This window comes from Hipposideros armiger, unplaced genomic scaffold (genome assembly GCF_001890085.2).
Source record: "Hipposideros armiger isolate ML-2016 unplaced genomic scaffold, ASM189008v1 scaffold_302, whole genome shotgun sequence".
Classification (NCBI taxonomy): Eukaryota; Metazoa; Chordata; class Mammalia; order Chiroptera; family Hipposideridae; genus Hipposideros; species Hipposideros armiger.
Genome location: NW_017731652.1, coordinates 1,258,725 through 1,281,168, shown reverse-complemented (window position 1 = coordinate 1,281,168; position 22,444 = coordinate 1,258,725). Strand labels below are relative to the sequence as shown.

The following is a 22,444-nucleotide window of genomic DNA, read 5'->3' as shown; positions in this document are numbered from 1 at the left end:
AGGGGTGGGGAGAGAGGCCGCTGTCTGATAGTGTCTAAAGAGGGGCTGACATCAGATCGACTGGGAGGTCAGGGCATCACGAAATAGACTACCTGAAACGCCAGTTAGATGCAGAAAGAGATAGTCGGCTGGGAGGTCCGCTGGGAAGGTGGGTGGGCAGCGAGGGACCTGCCCTGGAGCTGGGGTCGCAATGGGTTAGGGGGCAGCGGTGACCGGGTCTCAGAGGAACTGTGATCGGGTCAGCTCACGGGATGTAACGGAGTCTGGAGGTTCCATTACGAGTCCTAAGAGTCCGAAGGAGGTTCTAATGGGGTGTGCTGGGGGTTGGGGGTGAGGGGCCGTGACAGAACCGCCGGGGCAGCTGGAGGGCCGGAATGATATCTGGCCAATGGAGATACGATGGGTGGGGTCTACTGGAGACCCCGGGCGGTGATCGGGCGTCTGGGAGGCTCCAGGGCAGACCCGCTCGCGGGGCGTCTTCGCTGGGGCGGGGCCAGGGGGCCCGGCAGGAGCCCAAGAGCTACACTGAGACGTGGGCCGGGCCGGGCCGGGCTGCAGGGCCGCTGGGCGGCTAGGGCGGGTCTTACCTCGGGCTCCGCCGCGGTGGCCACCACAGCCCCCTCCTCTAAGGCGGAAGCTGCCTCCCACCCTCGGCCCCAGGGTCAGGCCGGAGGAGTCAGCAGAGGCCGAGGCGAGCGAGGGTCGGACGGTTCCGGGAGGGTGGGCCCAGCTGCCTCAGGGTCCGGGCAAGCGGCCGCCGCACATCCCCCGCCCTGTCAGAAAGACTCCGCCCGGCCTGGGCAGGCACATCCCCCGCTGCACCCCGCCCAGAGAGCACGCGTTGGACCGCCGCCTCGACCGCTGTCGCTGCCTCTGTGGACGCCGCGGATGCCTCCGCCGCCGCTTCTCAAGGTCCTGGCTAGACTCTCAGCAGCCACCACCAACCGCCGCCGGGTCACTGGTCTGCTCCGGCCCGCGCGCCCCAGACCCCGCGCACGCGGCCCCGCCCCGCGCGACTCCTCGGCTGCAGACGAGCAGGCGCGCGCGCACTTACCTCCCACGCCCCCTACAGCCAGCCGGAGTCTGCCCGCCCGGCCGGCCCCGCCCCCGCACGTGACGCCTCCAGAGAATACTGTACGCGCCTGCGCGGGCACGCCCCATTTCGCCCGCCCCAGGCGGCCCCGCCCAAACTTTTCTTCCTCACCTTACGGCAGAGCTGGGAATTCTGCCTTAGATTCTGCCTCTACTAGAGAGTAATGTCGCAAGGTTAGGGTAGAAAACTGTAGGTTTGCGACCGTTGCTCTCGCTTTCCGACCAATACAGAGGTGCCTGAAGGCTGGTTGGGGCGGTGAGGCCCGAGGCAGGTAAGAAGTCGCCTCCCCACTTCGGTTTTGTCTGTCAGTGTGTCCTGGGAAGGGACTGTTTTACTGCCCACGCAGATCTAGCGTAACCGTGCCGCCTTCCTAATTCTGGCGCAGGGTTCTCGGCGCCGCCCCTCTTAGCCCCCGCCCCTTTNCCCCCCGCCTTTCCCCGCCCCCGACCTTCTATTCTTAGCCCTCCTTTCCATTCATTCCTCAGACTTTTCACTGAGTGGTTTCCATGCGTTGGACTCCAGAAAGTCAGGAGCGAATAAAATGGTCTCAGCTTTAAGAAGTGCTGTGTTATGTGGGAGACGATGAGAGAATCCGCAGTTTAGTAAAGTAAAATTATAATAGAAAAAAAGCACAGGTTACTCTTCTGAGCATATAAAAGGTCTTCTGATTGTATAAAGGTCGTGAAGAAACCCTTTCATAACTTGTGGTAAAAGGCTAGTGAGCAGTAGCTAGTCAAAGAAATAGGAGAGAGAAACAGAGCTAGTGACAGATACAAAAGCATATGACAGTATTGATCTGGAAGAGTAAAAAATTAGAGGAATACACTATAGCTGGTGGAAACCATACTGGTGTAACCTACACTTTAAGGAAGCATCATTGTAAAGGGTGAGAGAGATGAGCGAGAATGTATACTGCAGGAATGTTTTCTTTAAAGATGGGAGACTCGTAAACATAAAAGTGCACCATGAAACTCAGAAGTGGACCAGTTCATGGGTGAGGCGTCTAATTTATAGGATCAAGAGCACTAATGGAACTCAACTTTGTATGCACATTAGAATCATCAGGGAAACTTTTTTCAAAGTAAAACCACTGTTGTTGCTCCATCCAAAACCAATTAAACTAGGATTAGGGCCAAGGCATTCGTATTTTCTCCTAAAGTGACTAATCCTGAGGGTCGAGAACCACTAAACTATGGAAAAGGAAAGGATAGGAAGTAGGGAAGGACAGGAAAGTGATGGTGTTGGCTCTGCAACATTAAGATGGGAGTCATTTGATGAGAGAGAGTTGGGGTGGAATAAGTAGCTTGAGCAGAGTGATGAAAATTTTGAATAACTGCTCTGGGAAATGGGAGAGGCCATTCCTGCCTTTACCTTCAGCACATTTCTATCCCTCAATCCTAATCAGGTCCACCTCACTTATGTCTCTCTTCCTCTCCCTTTCCCTTCCATCCAAGATTTATCCGCTGAGGATCCAGCCTTAGAGCCCAAGGATACCTTCATTTCTGTTCCCAAAAAGATCAGAGCTAAGTCAATTTTTGAAATTCAGAGACTAACTTCACTCCTCTAGAGATTCCTACACACAGTGCCTTGCCAGTTTAAGAACCTGTCTTTTGTTATTCATTTCATCATGCATTTGAATTAGGAATAAGATATAAAGATATTTAAGATACAGCCCTATTAGGATCTCATAGTATTAGGAAAAACAAACCTTTAAAAGAAGAAGGGCTCACTGTGGCTAACAGAGAAGGGCTGTAAAGCCAAGCCCAAGCTAGTGCAGGGCTACTGTCTATTAACTAGGGTTAATCCAAAAACCTGTCTCTCTGCCTCCAGATAAGAGGGAGTCACTGTTGTCTGGTATAACTAGAGCATAGTATGGAAAGTAGGGGTGGGACAGAGATAAAGATGATAAAATGGGTGTGAACAGATTGAGGAGGCTTGAATTCCATGCTAGAACATTTAGATTATATACTATAAGCAATTGATAGGTATAAATAACAAAGGTAAAAATAAAATAACCTCCTGTGCACCAGGGACCTCTTTGGCCACCTGGCCTGTGGGCCCTGTCTCAGAATGTTTTTATTTATTTATTTATTTATTTATTTATTATTAATTTCAGGTGTCAGAATGTTTTTAAATGCATAAAATACATAAAAACAAATGAAATCAATTTTATTTCAAGTTTTAAAAATATTAGAACAACTACATGATGTAGTTATATAAATGGATATGCTTCTTTATGCATTAAATAACATCTGACAGCAGGTCTAATTGTGTAATTTCAAAATAGTATTCTATTTTGAGATACCTGTAACAACTTGAATATGATGTGAAAATATCCTATTTCTATTGGGGTCAAAATACATAGGGCCGGCCGAGTGGCTCAGTTGGTTAAGAGCTCGCGCAAGTGCGAGCTCTGAGCAACAGCGGTTTGATGCCCAGCCCGAGCTGAGTTGCCGCTGAGCTGCCAACAGGTAGCAGGATGGCTCAGCTAAAAAAAAAAAAAAATACATAGGGACTGCTAATACTATGAATTACTGTCCACATTTATTGAAGAAAATGCCAAATTTCAGCTAGAGATTATTGAAAATACAAATGCAATTTTATTTCACAACCCAAGTGCATGGAACCCTTAAACTCTAGCCACATCCTGGCCCATGGATCCTAGATTTACAACAAGTTCACTATTATGGTTTTAAGGAAGAGCATGACAGATCAAATCTGTGTTTCAGAAAGATGCTAGAGCAGTGTTCACTTCCCAACCTCTCTGTTGGTGCTAGAGTGGGGAACTGGCTATTTTCTTCTGCTCCTCCAATCAGTGCCTTCGGGGCAGCAACCAGTACTAATCCACTGTTGCGTAAGAATTTGGGTCTGCCAGAGAACTGAGCTTGTGGCTATATATGTAGGAGCAGTACTAGGAAATAAATTGGGAAAGATAGATTGGGGCTATTTTTGTGGAAATCCTTGAATGCCAGGCTGTAATCTGTACTTGTTTTGGCAGGTAATGGAGAGATATGAAAAAATTTGGAGTAGAATAATTAGAGTTCTGTTTGAAAAATTAATCTAGCAGTAATGTATAGGTTAGATCATCAAGAGAATATAGGAATGAAGAGACTAGACCTATTAAATAATTAAATTATTTTTTAAACTAAATTTTATCATAAAGTGATCTCTAAAGAGTCAACTAAGTTACTTTATTTCCCCAATATGACTGGCCAGTCTCAAGAAACAGATATTGGAATAAATTACATTCCTTTCAACAGGGACATGTATACCAGTTGGAAGTCAATAGCATTTTACATGATCAAGAGGCTATTCCACTCTTTTGTATATAAAATGATAATGTTAGTATTTCTGATAAGCAATGGCTTTACCGCACATACCAGTCCCCAGATGTTGTTAAAGTCGTACTTGGTTAAATTGCATCTACACCTGTAAATCATACATTTCTGACTTTTTAAGGTCAAGACTCCTTGCCAATCCCTTAAACCTTTTAGATGAGTACATGTATTAGCAAATAGAAAGGAATTCCTCAAGGCCTAGGTAACCCATCTCTTTGGAAACTGATCAATATCAGGCTGTGTAAAACTTACTGCCCAAATCCCAGTTAGTCTCCAAATTGTGCACTTTTTAAAACACGTTATTCAAAAAAATTGAATTTGGGGTCCAAGTATTATTAATCCAAATGAGTAATGTAAAGTCACTTAGCTTTCTGCACCACATTCTCAGAGAGACTGCCTTCTTCAGCATGACTAGCCTATATTGACCTTCTGTCCATTTAACTATTGAATACCATGTGGGTGGTGATATGGTTCAATACAGACCAAAACTCAGGTTTATGCAGAGGCTGAGGCTCAGTTCTCTGTCCCCTTTTTGAGGGAAGGGAGAATGGGTCTATCTTAAAGCAGAGAGAATGCTTGAAACCTAGGAGGCTTTTAATAATTTTTTTGCAGAAAAATCTCCAAAAGTTTCTTTCTCTGACTTCCAATTAAATTCCATTGTCATGAAATATCTTTTTCCATCCCTTCGTACATTCATCTGTTATGAAAGCACCAGAACAAGGTCTTAATGTAAAAAAATTGTCACAATTATAGTTATTGTTTTTGAACATCTATATTATAAGTTTAAAAACCTTAGGCCTGCCCTCCCTGATGGCCAACAAATAAATACTCTCTCAGAGTAGTGTGATAGGATAAATCCCATCAAAACAATAGCTTGGAGATTTCTGGCCTTATTTGGCTCTAGTCTTCTCACTACTGTTTATTGCAGTAACTTGGCACGTTAGCAGCTAAAATAAATAGTTGCTGGAAATGTTTAGCCCTACTTAACATTGTATAGTATAATTCAAACTTGATCAGTTAACTCACAAGTATTCATGTTAATTAACATTTAAAGACAAGTTGCAAGACAGAAAATTCTATACATTATAATTGGGTCCCATCAGACCCTCTTTTTCTATCAGCACAGTACAGTAAAACAACATTATTTCTTTAATACAATCATTAAATATTTATTGAGCCTCACTATGTTCCAAGCACATATTTGAAACCCATTAGTTAGGAGTTTGTGCTAATAATTTACTTCTTAACTATCTATGAAAAAAATAACTTACCAGGCTTTGAAATAAATCTACAGGACAAATTAGATTAAAAGATGATGGTTTTTTCATACTCTTTCAAACAGTGTGTTTGTGTATAGCTACTATGTGATGAACACAGTGGTTATTTATGAACTCTAGCAAATTATAACTTTAGCTCAACACACCTTAGCAGCTTTTATTTGTTCCTGTATATATTAAAATAAAATTCTGTCTACTTCTTTATTAAATATGATCTTACTCAGGCCTCTCGTTAAATCTGATGGCCTCCCCATAGACTCTCTTTACGTCCCTAGTCATTTCAAATTTTGCAATTATGTGAAATCATTTCTCAGAAAATTTTAAGTCAAACAAAGTCAATTTAAGAAAGGGCTGGTGTTTACACCAAGTTTATAGTAAGGGAAAAAATGGTGACATAATTATAGCTGGAACCCTTGAGATAGATAGAAATGGCAGACTGAAAATAAAATTCTTTGCATGCTCAGTGACACACTAGCCATTCATAACCATGCCTAGTAACATAGCAGTAAATGAAGAGCCTTGGTGCTAGAAGAAGTCCTAAAAGCTCACCTAGTCTGTCTCCTTGGCCCAAGGCAGGACCAAATGGAATTTATGGCAGTAGAGTTACCAGGCATCATTATCATCATACCAAGTGATTTTTCTTCTTTGACAGCTGAGTTCCTCTATTTCTGAAATATTGATAAAGGGATATTGTTCATATTTATAAATTATTTACAAAATTCAGAAATATTCCCATGTTTATAACAATTTTGTGTTTTTTAATTTTTCAAAACGTATTTCACTTCTGTATTTTGTTCAAGAAAATCATTCATTTATTAAAACTTCTCCAGTTTGTCAAACACTGAAGATAACAGGAATGAATCGAATTTCTGCACTCAAGAAAGATATGTAAATCTGAGTAATTTTTACAGGCCTCTTTATACAAATCTCTGAATGCTTTAGGCTACATTAAAAGGAAACGTTTAATTGGGGGAAATTGAAACTAAAAAAAAAAAGGCTTCAACTTCCTTCCTGAAAATGTTTCTGCTTCTGCTGCCATGAAACACACATTTGATCTTGGATATGATTCTTTTCATGAAATTGGAATTATACATTAGAAAGTTGGACATAATCTAATTTTAGAAAGCATCAGATTATTTTCAAATCTTTGTGTTTGAAGGTTTATAGAAGAGAGCTTAGACTTACTGTGTTTTTTTTCAGAGGACAGAAGTAAGACCAGTGAGTTGAAGAAACACACATTTTAGGTCAGTGTAAGTGTGGGAGGTAGTACACCTTTTTTTCTGACTAGAAATAGCTGTATTTACTGGTTATGTGCTCATTATAAAAAGAAAGGGGAAAAAATAAAGCAGACAATATCAAAATATAGAAGGACAAAAATTAAGTATTCTATTTTTATTTTAATAAGTTATTTTTTAATTACAGTTGACATACAATATTATATTAGTTTCAGGTGTACAGTATAGTGATTAGATATTTATAAAACTTACAAAGTGATCACCCTATTAAATCTAGTACCCAGCTGACACCATTCATAGTTATTACCGTATTATTGACCATATTCCTCTATTGACCATATTCCTCTATTGACCATAGTGCCATAACCTACATACCCATGACTACTTTGTAACAACCAATTTCTACTTCTTAATCCCTTCCCCTTTTTCACTCAACTCCCTAACCCCCCCTCCCCAATCTGGCAACCATCAAAATGTTGTCTGTATCTATGAGTTTGTTCTGCTTTGTTTGTTTATTTATTTTAGGTTCCAGATATAAGTGAAATCATACGGTATTTGTTTTTCTTTATCTGACTTATTTTACTTACGATAATACTTTCCAGGGCCATCCATGCCATTGCAGATGGCAAGATTTCATTCTTTTTTTAATGGCTGACTGATAGTCCACTGTGTGTGGGTGTGGGTGTGTGTGTGGAGGCTGGGTGTGTGTGTATTATCCATTCATCTACTGATGGACACCCAGGTGGCCTCTACATCCTGGCCATTGTAAACAATGCTGCATTGAACCTATGGATGCACATGTCTTTTCAAATTAGTGTTTTGAGTTTCTTAGGATAAATACCCAGAAGTGGAATTGCTGAGACCTTCTTTGTCTTGTGATAGCCTTTGTTTTAAAGTCTATTTTGTCTGGTGTAAATATTGCTACTTCAGCTTTTTTGTTGTTGTTTCCATTTTCATAAAATATCTTTTTCCATCCTTTTACTTTCAGTCTATGTGTATCTTTCAATCTGAAGTGAATCTCTTATAGGCAGCATATGTAAGGGTCTTGTTTTCTTTTCCATTCAGCCATCCTATGTCTTTTGATTGGAGCATTTACTCTGTTTACATGGAAAGTAATTGTTGATAGATATGTAGTTATTGCCATCTTATTATTCATATTTTTTATCTTTTTTTTACTATTATTCCTAAAGAAGCCCCTTTAACGTTTCATGTAGTACTGGTTTAGTGGTGATGAACTCTTTTAGCTTTTTCTTGTCTGGAAAGCTCTTTAATCTGTCCTTCGATTCTAAATGATAGCTTTGCTGGCTAGAGTAATCTTGGTTGTAGGTCCTTGCGTTTCATCACTTTGAATATTTCCTGCCAATCCCTTCTGACCTGCAAAGTTTCTGTTGAAAAATCAGCAGGTAGTCTTATGGGAGCTCCCTTGTAGGTAACTGCTTTTCTCCTGCTGCTTTTAAGATTCTCTCTTTGTCTTTAACCTTTGGCATTTTAATTATGATGTGTCTTAGTATGGGCCTCTTTGGGTTCATCTTGTTTGGGACTCTGCACTTCCTGGACTTGTATGTCTATTCCCTTCACCAAGTTAAGGAAGTTTTCCATCATTATTTCTTCAAATACATTTTCAGTTCCTTTCTCTCTTCTTCTCGTATCCCTGTGATATGAATGTTGGTACACTTGATGTTGTCCCAGAGGCTTCTTAAACTAGCCTCATTTTTTTTCTTTTTGTTACTTTGATTGGGTGTTTTCTACTACCTTATCTCCCAAATTGCTGATTTTGATCCTCTGCTTCATCTTATCTACTATTGATTCTCTTAAATGCATTCTTCATTTCAGTTACAGTATTCTTCATTTTTTACTTTTTTGTTTTTTGTTTTTTATGTTTCCTATCTCTTTGTTGAAGTTCTCCCTGAGATCGTAGAGCATCTTGATAACCAGTATTTTGAACTCTGTATCTGGTAGATTGCTTGTCTCCATTTTGTTTAGTTATTTTTCAGGAGCTTTGTTTTTTCATTTGGGATATGTTTCTTTGTCTCCTCATTTTGGCTACCTCCCTATGTTTGTTCCTATGTATTAAGTAGGGCTGCTATGTCTCCTAGTCTTGGTAGAGTGGCTTTATGTAGTAGGTATTCTGTTGGGGCAAGTGGCTCAGTCTCCCTGGTCACCAGAGCCGGGTGCTCCAGGTGTGTCCTTGTGTGGGTTGTGTGTGCCCTCCTGTTATAGTTGAGACTTGGTTGCTGTGGGCACATCATTGGAAGGGGTTGACCCTCAAGCTGATTGGTTGTGAGGACTGGCAGTGACTACAGTGGAGGAGTTGTTGTGCAGGGGCTGACCCGACAGAGCAGGATTCACCTTAGCAGGGTTCTGGTGCCTGCTGAGTTTGGCCTTTGGATGTGACATTTGTGGGGGTGATTACATGGTGCTCTGGTGTAGTCTGAAGCTGGACACCTGGTGTGTTGGTTCTGGGGCTTCTTGGAAGGGGTTTTATTGTAAGCCAAGGTCAGCTGCTGCCTGTGCCCTGCTCGGAGCCACTTGGTATGAGCTATAAAGTGATCTGCAGATGGTTGCCACTTGTGTTAGACTTGGAGATGCCTGGGAAAGGCTGCACTGTAAACTAAGGCCAGATGCTGCTAGTGCCGGGCTGGGGCACTTAGCAAGAGATACAGGACACACCGAAGTCAGATGCTGCTTGTTTGGGGTTTGTGAACCTTTGAGAAACTTTAGGATAAAGTCAACAGCATGAGCCAAGGCAGGCCGTTTGTATGGAAAAACCACTTGGGTGGGCCTGCAAGTTGGGTGGGGCAGGGTCTCAGAATCACCAGGGCCTGGTCAATGGTATTAGCCAAATTGATGGAGACTCAGATATAGTGCCTACCTGTGGGTGCAGGCTGGGCAGGGATGCGGGGGTGCTCAACTAAGGAACAATGTTTTCTGCCATTGCTCCTGTCTGGGAGAAAGCTGCCCCTCCAGCTCTCACCCTGGACTGAGACAATTTAGTTACTCCCTATATGTCCCTGGTGCCTTTTGAGCTGCTACCTCAGCACTGGAACTCAGAGCAAGTGAGTCTCTCAGAGAGTAAGTCCAGGAGCAGTCTTAAGAGGAGCACCTGGGACTCCAGCAACCTTTAGTCTCACTCAGCCACAATCTCTGCTAGTTTTCACAGCCAGAAGTTATGGGGACTTTTTCTCCCTGCACTAGAACCCTGGTCTGAGGAGCCTGGTTTGGGGCTGGGCCCCCTCACTCCTCACGGGGAACCTCTGCAGCTGAGATATCCCTCCCGATTTTTAACTACCACTCGTGGGTGTAGAACCAGCCCATTCCTCACCTCTACATCCCATCAGTCTTGAGGTGGCTTCTTCTGTATGTCCTTAGTTACAGGACTTCTGTTCAGCTAGACTTCAAGGAGTTCTCAATGATGGTTGTTCTGTACTTTAGTTGTAATTTTGATGTGGTCCTGAGAGGAGGTAAGCACAGCATTTACTTGGCCATCTTCACCAGAACTTAATAATCCTATTCCTAAAGAAAACTGTGTCTAAACTTTTGATAGCTATCATTCTTGATTATTTTTGTGTATATTTTTCATGTACAAATTTTTATATGACCATCCTTTTCATAGCATACCATGAACATCTTTCTACGTCAATAAAGTTATGTCTACATCATTTTTTAATGGCTAAAAAGTAATCCATTGTGTGGAAACCCTATTATTTAAATGTACCAGTCCTCTTTTGAACTTCCAGCTTGTTTCCAGTTTTTCTATTGCTGTAGTGAACATCCTTGTTAAATTTTTGCATACATCCTTAATGTTTCCCTTAAGATAAATTTCTAAAAGTGTAATGCCTACATATACACATTTCTTAAGAATGAAAATGGCAAATTATTCTTCAAAAAGCTCCCATTTGTTTACCGTTCTGTCAACAATGAGAATGCCCATTTTCCCATAGTCTGTCAGCTGTGCTAGCTATTACCAGTTTCTCTTTTCTTAGCTAATTTAATTAGTGAAAAAAGAAATCTTGCCTTAACTTGCATTTCTTTGATTACTAGTAAGGTGTTGAGTATCTACTCATCTGTTTATTGGTCAGTCATATAAGTGTATTAAGCACTATTTTCTTCTAATATTTCTGTTTCATTTTTTAACATTTAAGTTTTACTCCATCTAAAATATAGTAATTTGATATAAGGTATGAGGTAAGGATCAAATTTCTTTTTTTATCAAATGATTAACAAACTATCCCCATGCCATCAGATAACTCAACAAGCATCTCAAACTTCACTGCACAGGCAGTAAGGTGTGTTAATAGATATTCTACAAAAAATAAAAACATAAAGCATTTCATAGTCAAATGAGCTTAGGGAAAAAAATCATACCAAGAAAAGTTAAATTTCTTTATTGTAGAATTTGTCAGTAGTGGAAGTAAGGAGACCTGTTAGGCTAGGTCAAGACAAGAAATGATGATGGATTTGACTAAGGTGATAGTAGTGAAGATGGAAAGCATTGGACAGATTCAGAGTATTTTGGCTATAGAATCAACAAGACTTATTATCAATTGGATATGAGGTATGAAAAAACCAGAAAACTCTGGGGTGCTGTCTATTTCATTATAAAGTACTAGGTTTCATTTCTGGTCATTATTACAGGAAAAGTTGACACACAGAAAACACCAGTAGATATATTTTGGCCAAATGAATAAATTTGCTTTAAATAGATATCTTGCTCCTACACACATTTAAGTTTCTAAAGGATAAGCTTGTGTTCATGTCTTTATTAATTATTAGGGAATCTGCTTCCTAATTATTAGGGGCTTATGTTACAGGCATATCAGCTATGGACAGTAATTAGACTGTTCCACTGAGTTATCCAAGCCAGCAGAGAAGAGTGAAAGAGGCAGGGAAAATTGCCGGCCACAGGTGCAAAAGTTATCTGGGAATCTCTTATTTTATTTTAAAAACCATGCTGATTTGCCTTTTAGGCTACAATATGTCCTTGTTTATGTTAATAATTAAGATATGTCAAGTTACCAATTAAAATATTATAAGTCAACAATTAAATTGCTTAGTTCATTTCCTACAAAGCTAGTGAAATTGATGCTCTAGGGAGATGCACTGTGATTAGTCTGTGTTTATTTTTTGGTGTGTTTGTTTATTGATACCTGCTGGCACATAGCCATGTATCCAGTTAGAGAAGCCAACCACCTTTGTGAGCATCTGCAGTTTGATACAATTTGAAACAAACATTAAAGGGAGTGAAGAGGGGAACTGCATTTATAAACTACTAACTTTTATAACCTTAACTTAAAATGAGTAGGACAGCTGCACTTGGCACTTTATACTATTTTTAAAAACATAACCAAATGAGGCTGTTTTTGTTTGGGGGTTTGTTTGTTAATTTAATAATTAGGGGGAAAATTAGTAAATGTCACAATTCTGGGATAGTATGTTTTCCTGTTGGGGTCTAAGGTAAAAGAAACTTACCTGGATCATTACTTCATCAACAGCCACAGGCATATTTCCCCAGAAGTTATGAGAATTGCTGCAAACCTTATGAAATGCTTGTTAATTAAGATCCTCATGCATATTTTTTATCTTATAAAATAAATATTTCATTATGCTTCTAGAATTTAGACAATTCTTATTTATATCCACTGTAATTAGTATTTTTAAACATTTCCTCATCAAAAATCCAGATTGAAACAGCAGTAACACCTCTAGTTAAAGGTTGGTTAATCTACCTAGAAACTGTCTTTAAGTATTTTAATAAATAGCTCTTATGCTTTATTAGACTTTTAAAAGCTCTTAAAATTAATTTAACCTAGAAATTTGCAGATTATATTGGGTTGTTGTAAAAGTCATGATGTCTTTTTTCTATGTTTTTCGTTGCAAAAATGTGTCATGACTTTTCCAACAACCCAATATAAGAGTGGTCTATAACAGGGATTGGCAGTTTTTCTCAAAGAGGCCAAACAATAAGTATTTTATGTTTTGCAGGATACTCAGCTCTTATAGCTCAAAAGCAGCCATAGATAACATGTAAATAAATGAGTATGACTTTGTTTCAGTAAAACTTTATTTACAAAAACAGGCAGTGTTTTTATCTGACATTTAATCTGTGGGCTGTCCCTTGGACAAGAAAACTAAAAATTTTTTAAAGAGGATGGCAAATTTTAAAATTAAAAAAGAGCTTAGAATTGTAGAAACCATAGAATCACTTGGAAACATCTTAAAAATACAGGTACCCAGGGCCGGCCGAGTGGCGCGATGGTTAAGAACTCGCTTGGGATGCCAGAGGGCCCCGGTTCGGATCCCACATATGAGGGCCAGTGACACTGCCCTCCACAGCTAAGATGCTGAACAACAGCTCAACCTGGAGCTGGGCTGCCATGAGTCGCCGGTGACGGCATAGGCTGCAGCCCCTGTGGCAGTGGGTTGCCATGGGCTACCATGTGTAGCCAGCAGCCAGCGTGAGCGGCCAGCAGCCGCAGTGAGCGGCCGTCCAGAAGCCGGCGACTGATCTGCCTCACCCGGGAAGAGCGTAATGATGGTGCCAACTTGGGCCAGTGAAGCAACATCCTCCACAACTAGATTGAAGAACAAAACGACAGCAACTTGTCTGTTCCCCTTCCCCCATTCCCCAGCACTGTTCCCATTCCCCCAATTTCCCAATAATAAAAAAAAAAAAATACAGGTACCCAGACCCTACCTCAAGAAATAAATCATGTTTGCTCTTTAAAATCCCCATAGGTGATTCTGATGTGTACTTCCATCTAGAACCACTATTTATCTGGTCCAAACCCCAGTATATAGATGATGAAGCTGAGACCCAGAAGTTTAGTGACTTCTCCAGAGTCTAACAACTGGTCCATTGAAGACCCGAACTGAATTCCAGATCTTCTGATTCCCAACCTAGTGTTTTTCTCTACTGAACCAGCAGCTTCTTCCCTTACATCAACAGGAAATCTGAATGGCTCCTATGGAACTGTAAATTTTCCCTTTAAGTTCACTTTTATTACATTTTATTTAATTGCCCTATTTTTATAACAAATATTCAAGTAGTATGCATTTTTAAGGATTTTAAGATTAATATGAAAAAAAATGGTCTCTTCCTTTTGTCAAAATTAAACCTTTGTTTAGGAAGTGTTCTATATATTATGAATTCAGTATTAGTTTAATTTCGCTACAGAGGTTGGAAGATAAAATAAACTAAACCCTGTCACCCCAGAGTTTGTGTGTACTGACAACACATTAACATCACTGCTTCACTCTGAGGTTGAGAGAATAATTTTCTCTGGAGTTAGCATTCACTCTTCTTAGGCCAAAGGTTGAGCTCAAGAGCATGGAGCTGGGTCCTGGTCAGCTCTATCCCTTATGACTTTGTGGCTTTATGTAAAGAAACAAACAAATGCTTTATTTTCAAGAACTCTTTAAGATCCATTATCACCACCCCAAATATAGGGAACAGGGAAGGAATCTGAGAGCCCGCTATATACCAGACACTGTGCGGAGTGTTTTCACTCATGCTTTTCATTCGTGTAACAACCCTTTGAGGCAGGTCTTGTTAGTGCCTCATTTTACAGATGAGGAAAATGAGGCCCCAAAAGAGAATGAATAACTTGCCCAGGGTCACATAGATAGCAAGTGGCAAAGTCAGAGCCTAGACCCAAAACCGCCCTGCCCCAAAACATAGAACTATAATATATTTTGTAGGATTTTACCAAAAAAACTCTGAGGAGGTCATTGTCTTCCCAGTTCACTCCCCAATATTCTTTACCATCCACGAAACCAAGTACATAGGTCTTGCAATTCTGAAGGAATTTACTATTAGGTTGTCGGAAAAGTCATGACGTATTTTTTTCTATGTTTTTCATTGCAAAAATGCGTCATGACTTTTCCGACAACCCAAAATTAATGAACAGAGTGAAACAGACAAAACACAAAACCAAAGTAAAGATGGGGATGTTACAGACAATACAAAAGTCTTCAGAGGCCTTATTTCTCTTTTTTTCCTCCCTAATCTGTATTTTCTGACTCCCTTTTTAAAATGTCTCATTCATCTGGCAAACATTTATTTTACCTCAGATATGCCAAGCACAGTGCTCACTTTATAAAAAGAAAATATTCCTAGGATGTTTCTAGATGGCTCTTGGTTCTTTTGCTAGATCCCCTTCCATCTGCTTTTCCCCTACCCCATTAATAAGGGGATCATCATCCTCCCAGTCTCCACAACTAAAACCCCCAGATTATTTCTTAATTCTTTTTTCTCTCTTATCCACCCTCCTCTGATCACATATTGATTCTCTGTCTACAATATGTTTTCTTCCTTGCTTCTCCATTCCTACTACCATTTCCCCTTGTTTAGGTCATGTCCTCCTACCTTTACTTGCAATAAAAATCTAATTGATCTCTACCTCAAATTTGTCTCTCTACCAATTAATTCTATATGCTGTGGCTGAATATGAATTTTCCTAAGGCACTCATCTAGGCGTTAATGGCTCCCCCTTTTCCTCCAGTGTAAATTCCAAATTCTTCCACCTGGAATTCAGTCTGTCACCACTTAGCTTCTAGTAATCTTCCTCTAACCTTCACCTTCACTCCTACTCTCACTTCATTCCAGCCAGACTGGGCTACACAATTAAAGGCACCTCTCTGCCTTCTTAATGCCCTTCTCAATGCCTGCAGCTCTAGCTGCCTTTCAAGAGCCCACTTTTGTGCCACTTTCCCCTTGAAGTCTTTCTTGATCTGAGCTCTCCTTCCCTTTAACCCTCTTAGCCAGGAATGATTGTTCCCTCTTCCAAAATCCCATTATTTGTGCCTTATGGGTTTCTTCTCATTGAGTGTAAGCCACCTATACATCTTTGTAACTCCCACAGTACCTAACATTAGGCACTCAGTAGGTGTTAATTGACTAAAAGAAGTATATATATTCATTATGTGTTCATTATAACATAATAGGCTTAATTTAAGCTCAATAAGGGTGGGAGCTAAGACTACTTAATTCTCATTCTGATTTTCCAGCTCCTACCACATAGGAACTACCCAATAAACGTGTTAAATACATTACAGTTACCAATTACTGAGATATAAATTTCTTGATGACACAATAGATATCTGAAATACTACTTTATGTTATATATTTTTTAAATTTTAGTTACCTATGATTCTTCATTTTACCTTGACAAATAATCAGTGATGAAGGTCAGAACTAATAGCCTCACTTTACAGGAGAGGAAACTAAGGTTTAAAGAAATTAAGTAGTTTATTTATGATCACAGAACTGTATGAGTAACAGAACTGAGTCTAAAATTCAAGTCTTCACATTTGAAATTCAGAGTTATTTTTCCTGGCTAATTTGGTTCCATTTGCTTTAGAATTGGGGTTGAACTATTATAGTCATGCCGTAGGGAATAGAATTAGGTCCTCAACGGACCCATTGTCTGTGTGTTGGATGTTTTCAAAATGAAACCGACAAAATGCAAAAACTCTTTCTGAACAGAATCTTGGCCCTGCCTGTGGATCCTCCCTCCCAGGTGAGATGCCCGTCTCTTTGGGCACTCTTCTTGTGGGCTCCTATCCCTCATTGGGCTGGCTGTTAAGATGTGGATCTGATTTCAGCTGGCAGCGAGGGAACAGGTTTTCAGGGATTTGCCAGGCCATACAATCTGGCACTCAGCACTGCGTAGTGCCCGTGGAGGGCACGGGGAGTGACTGAGGGAGCCTTGCTTGATACCCAAGCAGTCACACTCCCTTTCCATATTCGTATCCTCTGAAACCAAGTCAGATCAGCCTCCACAATCTTGCTTTTACGGACTGCTGTTTGCTCGTTGGCCATCAGGCTAGATATTAAGCATCATTAGAAGAAACAATCTTCTGAAACTATTTAATCTATTATAAGGGCATTGTGAGACATTATGATACACCGCATCTTTAATGAAAATTTATTGAGAGAAAGCTGTCTGACTAATACAATACAAAGAAAGTTTTCACCTCTCCTGAAAAATTGTTTTTACCTTATGGACATTGTGAATGTTTAACTTAATGCCCTCTGGTTAGCTGCCAAACAGCTTAGAGCCAAATGTGTGTGGCCTACCCATAACAAATGTGCTCTATGCCTCGTTAACTTTGTTCCTGGCTCCAGTTTATATCTCTCTGCTCAAGTTATTGTTTCTTCTTAAGAAAATCTTTATTCATGCCATCTTATTTTATATAAAGAAAGAAAGAAAGATGATAGACAGACACACTCATAGACAGCCGTATATTGTGTCTGAAATATTGGGTTGTCAGAAAAGTCATGACACATTTTTGCAATGAAAAACATAGAAAAAATACGTCATGATTTTTCCAACAACCCAATAGTTCATGTTGTAGCACATAAAATGTTTGTTTCTTCTTAGTTACCTCATTTACTTAAGCTTTTTTCCTTTGAGGGGTATATTTATTTTTTTACATATAAGTTTTTATAGGGTTTTTTTTTGTTTTTTTGGGTTTTTAAAAGATTTTATTGGGAAATTGGGGAAGGGGAACAGTGTAGAGATCAGGGAAGGGGAACAGACAAGTTGCTGTCCCCTTGCTCCTCAGTCCAGCTGTGGAGGACATCGCCCCACTGGCCCATGTTGGTACCATCATTGCACTCTTCCTGGGTGAGGCAGACAGGTCGCTGGCCACTGGATGGCCACCCACAGTAGCTCTTGGCAGCTCACACCAGCTGCCAGCCACACACGGTAGCCCATGGCAGCCTACTGCAGCAGGGGCTACAGCCCACAGCAGCCCAGCCCCAGATCAAGCTGCCATTCACCATCCCAGCTGCAGAGGGCGCAGCGCCACTGGCCCACATGTCGGATCCGAACCAGGGCCCCACTGCTCAGAGACAGTGCCCCAAGCCAACTCTCAACCAATGCGCCACTCAGCCAGCCCTGCAGGGTTTTGGATACATGAAAGTGGTGCCACAAAATGTAATTGTTTAATAGCGTAACCAACTGGTAAAATACCTGGCTTAATGGCCAGAATTGATTAAATTGATGTCATAATTCTAGCCCAGTCTTTCACAGCAGTGTTATCATTTTCTTACAATGTGCTTTGCTTTGCAGTCTCAATCTGCATGTGATAGTTTGTTGCGTTGTGATTTTTAGAAATAGTTATGCTGCCAAGTCTGTCTATTGGGCTCAAATATTATGTTACCTTAACACACTTAATCAGAATTAGTGTCTTTGTTAGCACCTCACCGCAGATGATCGTGAGCATATTAATCTCATCTTAGGGCTTGTCTTGCTCCTACTCTAAGTTAGTCAGGCTTTTGTTTGGTCAAAATAATATGAATTCGATATTTGTTTCCAAACTTCATTTGCTTTCATTGGCTTAGAGTTCTATGTAGATTGTTTGATCATCTTACTAATAAAATCCATTTAACACAAATATTATTTTTACAACATTTTATACTCTTTCAATACCTTCAAGTAAAGTTATTTGGTCTTTCCCACAAACTCTCTGAAGCATGTAAAACAGATACATATGCCATTGTTACAGATAACAAAACGAGGACAAAATCACGTAAATGACTTGCTCAAGAGGATACCAACAAATCAGGGTAGAACCCGGGCTTGACCCAGGTCTCCTGATTCCCCATTGCTACCTATAAACACTAAAGGAAGTCCTGACTTACACTGTAAACATTACATAGTCATCATCTTACCCCTGGAGGTGAAAGATGGGAAATGGGCAAAGACATGTTAGTTACATCACTCATGCTCCTGGCTGGGCAGAATCAGGAATGAATTTCATCTGTATTGCTCTCATGATTTTTCTATTCTTGAAGTTGCAATTCCTTTTAACTACAACTCGAATCACTGTCCCTTTTCATTATGGAATGAGGAAGCAATATTTTATCTTATCTCTTGAAAATTAATGTTGAAATGAAAACTATTTCCCTTGGTAATTAGTAACATTTTTCTGTAGACTCTGAAAAGTCATCTTTAATATAAAAATAATTTGCCATTGTTATCATGCATATTCATCAAAGGGCCAAATGTATGGTTAATGCCTTGGAGTTTGGTGAAACATTAGTTATACTTTTAACCAATCCCTGCGTTTAAAGAGGAAATTAAAAATCTGTGCTAACTATTTCAGCATGGAAAATTTCCAAAGTGTTCATTCTAACTAATTGTTAACGTAAAGCATTTAGACTAGACTTTCCTGAATGCTTACTCTTAGTCAGACATTGCTGCTAAACGATTTACATTATATTTAATCTTTACCAAAGCCAGGTATCTTGTTCAGCAGTAAATACTGTCTCTGCCTCTCTTCCAGTTCCTGGGATTTCTGAGAGCCTGGCCAGGACAAGATGGACCCGGTCGTCCTGAGTTACATGGACAGCCTACTGCGGCAGTCAGACGTGTCACTCTTGGACCCCCCTGGCTGGCTCAATGACCATGTCATTGGATTTGCCTTTGAATATTTTGCCAACAGTCAGTTTCACGACTGCTCTGACGACGTCTGCTTCATCAGCCCTGAAGTCACCCAGTTCATCAAGTGCACTAGCAACCCGGCAGAGATCACCATGTTCCTTGAACCCCTGAACCTCCCCGACAAGAGAGTTGTATTTTTAGCCATCAATGATAATTCCAACCAGGCAGCTGGGGGAACCCATTGGAGTTTGCTGGTTTATCTCCAAGATAAAAATAGCTTTTTTCATTATGATTCCCACAGCGGGAGCAACTCAGTGCATGCAAAGCAGGTAGCAGAGAAGTTGGAGACTTTCTTAGGCAGAAAAGGAGACAAACTGGCTTTTGTGGAAGAGAAAGCCCCTGCTCAACAAAACAGCTATGACTGTGGGATGTACGTGATCTGTAACACAGAGGCCTTGTGTCACCACTTCTTTAGGCAACAGCCAGAATCCCTGTTGCAGCTACTCACTCCTGCATACATCACAAAGAAGAGGGGGGAGTGGAAAGGTCGCATTGCCAGACTGGCTAAGAATTAGCTACTGATGTGCATTGTGACTTTGGAAGTCTCCTCTTTCTGCCTGTCCCCATTTATTGGATGGCTGCAGCCTCGGTGCCTGAGGGAGGATGCCTGGTAGAGGGAACTTAGGATTCTTACTTTTTCCTGAAAGAATGTCACCTTCTGTATTATCCTAATGGAAGGTTTCTCCTGACTGGAGAGCAGTATGTTCTGTGAAATGTCTTGAAGTTATGCACCAAAACCTTAAAACCATGCTATCTTAACATTTATTAATTCCCTGCTGGTCTCCCTCTGCCACATTGGCTTATTCCAAAGGAAAAGCAGTGATCTGTAAAACAAATTAAGAATATGTAAATTCTAGAGGAACACAAGAAGATAACTATGGAAGAACCAAAAATGCATTGCACAGCCCACTGGCCAGAAGCAGATTAAGACCTAACCTAATTTTAAGATCTAAATATTATGCGAATCAATTATTCAGTTCTGTGATCTATCTCCCATTCACCATACAAAGCTTTCCCGGCCATTTGCATACCCTTTGCAAAGATTTGATAAAGATGATGTTAGCCCATCTTCCCCCATCTGATTCTGGAATGCTTTAAGAAAGGGGGAATCTTGAATTGCTGCATTAAATTAAATGGCTGTGGTAGACCTCTCTTAGTTTGCTCAGTGAGTAAGTCAATTTGCTCTTCTGGATTAATAGCTTTCCTTCACCTTGTCTATTAGCCATGCACACTCCTTCCTTATATCCAAAGTTCTGTGGTTTTAAAACTCATAACTGGTAACTTCCCAAGATTATCTGTTATTTCAGATAAATATTTCTACTTTCTGATAGTCATAGTTTTTCCTCTCTTCTCTATCCTTAATCTGGCAGAATTATTTTCAGCTATATCATGGTGATTTCAGGACTATTACTGTATCTGAAACTTACAGTCTAAATGTTGGTTTGTTTTTGAGATATAAAGAAGAAAAAGTGACCTTTCTCAACCCTTTCACTTAATTCAAAATGCAAGCAATGTAACTTTTTAAATGTGGAACCAAGAGGAACAAGAAATGCTATCCCTCCTAAATCACTGATGTGTTTTTTTCAGAGTTGTTTCAAATAATTAATAACCAGATTATACGTTGGGCACACACATTAATTCTAATCCTAATGAGAATTAGCTTGCAATGCATATGAATGAGACTTGAAAACCAAAGATTAGCTTCAGCCTGAAACTGATTTCAGGCAACTCTGGAGCCTAACCCTGCCCCACCCTTTGTGGCCCAAAATAACCTGACCACTCAGTGACCACAGAGGCAGTAACTCAGTTCCTTTTAGTCAGGGAGGGAAAACACAGTACGTGTAAATAAGCACCAGTTACATAGCAGGCCTGAGTGAACACAAGTTGAAACCAAAAGTCAAAGAGAAAGCTACAAAAAAAGTTTCCATTTCAAGTCAATAGGTTTCGGATCAAAAGGAGACCTCATGGAAGACGGGCTGAAAATAATATTAGAAGCTGGTAGTCAGTCATAGAGGTCAAATAGGCAGGGAGGGATAGCAAGAGGAATAAGTAGATTGCTAAGGCCGTGCGTGTAAATGATGGTAAAAAAGCAGTATTATTTCAGTAATTGTTGACTTCCGCATCTAATCCAGACTACGAAAGAGTCAAATCCTCGTTGCGAAAAGTTGTCTTTCTGATAATGCAAATATGTCTGTTTCCCAGATAGTCTGTCTCTTAACAGTTAACACGTAGGAGAGCAATCTTTCCTAACTCTAAGATTTGTTCCACAAATTATTTTTGAACTAAACTAGTAAGTCTTAAAAAAAAAATTAATCTGAGGTCTCTTTTTCCAAATACATAACACTATAACACTGTGCCACCAGTTAGTTTACTTCTACAAAACTTTGAGTACACCATTTGCAAATGTCAGCGTTATAAATGGTAGGAGAATTTAAGGGTTCACTTCTAACATTTCACCATATACTATAACAACCCATAAGTTACACACCTACCTGACAACACGCCATGGATGTTACGTGACACAAAATAGGAAAAAGACCTTTTGCTGGTACTGTGTTCCCTTTTCTCTTAGAGTCAGAAGGATCCAGTGTGCAAAATTCAGCTTCAAAATACGCAAAAGGAAAGCATGTTATTTAAAATTGGGTTGAGTAATTATCACACCGAACTACCCTGCTGTCAAATATCCTGTTGTATTTATCCATAAGTATATTCACACTGTCCAACCTGTGTCTCATCTGGAGTCTAGAAAGATCACCATATGTAACCCAGCTGTAGATGGCAGTCAAAAATAAAAATACCAGGGCCCTTTCTGTTTAATACTGTCCAAATTATAAATATTTCTGTCCTTTGGCTAAATAGCTGTTGAAGTTCCTAAGCCCTGGTCCTATTTGGATTAGAATAATGAGAAAATCACAAGGGGGTTATATTTCTGATATGTACCTTATTTTTACTACACTATAACTTTTACTATATCCATTTGACCATATGTCTTTTTTTTGTTGTTAGTTTCAGGTGTACAGAACAATGCAATAGTTACCCTTTTCACCCTCAC

General features: G+C 40.2%; 2 protein-coding genes across 2 annotated transcripts in view; one reads left to right on the top strand and one right to left on the bottom strand.

The window, feature by feature from the left end:
• Positions 1-936, bottom strand: part of MYO9A (myosin IXA) — a 282,854-nt gene extending 281,918 nt beyond the window's left edge. The window contains exon 1 of the mRNA XM_019659575.1: positions 588-936. The gene's annotated coding sequence lies outside the window, so the exon portion shown is untranslated. The remainder of the gene's footprint in view (positions 1-587) is intronic.
• A 268-nt stretch (positions 937-1,204) lies between these two features.
• Positions 1,205-22,209, top strand: SENP8 (SUMO peptidase family member, NEDD8 specific). The gene is made up of 2 exons (XM_019659579.1): positions 1,205-1,364; positions 19,235-22,209. The coding sequence occupies exon 2, from the start codon at positions 19,269-19,271 to the stop codon at positions 19,905-19,907; it is 639 nt and encodes a 212-aa protein (XP_019515124.1). The 5' UTR covers positions 1,205-1,364; positions 19,235-19,268; the 3' UTR covers positions 19,908-22,209.
• The last annotated feature ends 235 nt before the right edge of the window (positions 22,210-22,444 follow it).

Excerpts from the sequence above, each read along its gene's own strand:
- SENP8 (XM_019659579.1), top strand. The coding sequence starts at position 19,269 with ATGGACCCGGTCGTCCTGAGTTACATGGACAGCCTACTGCGGCAGTCA.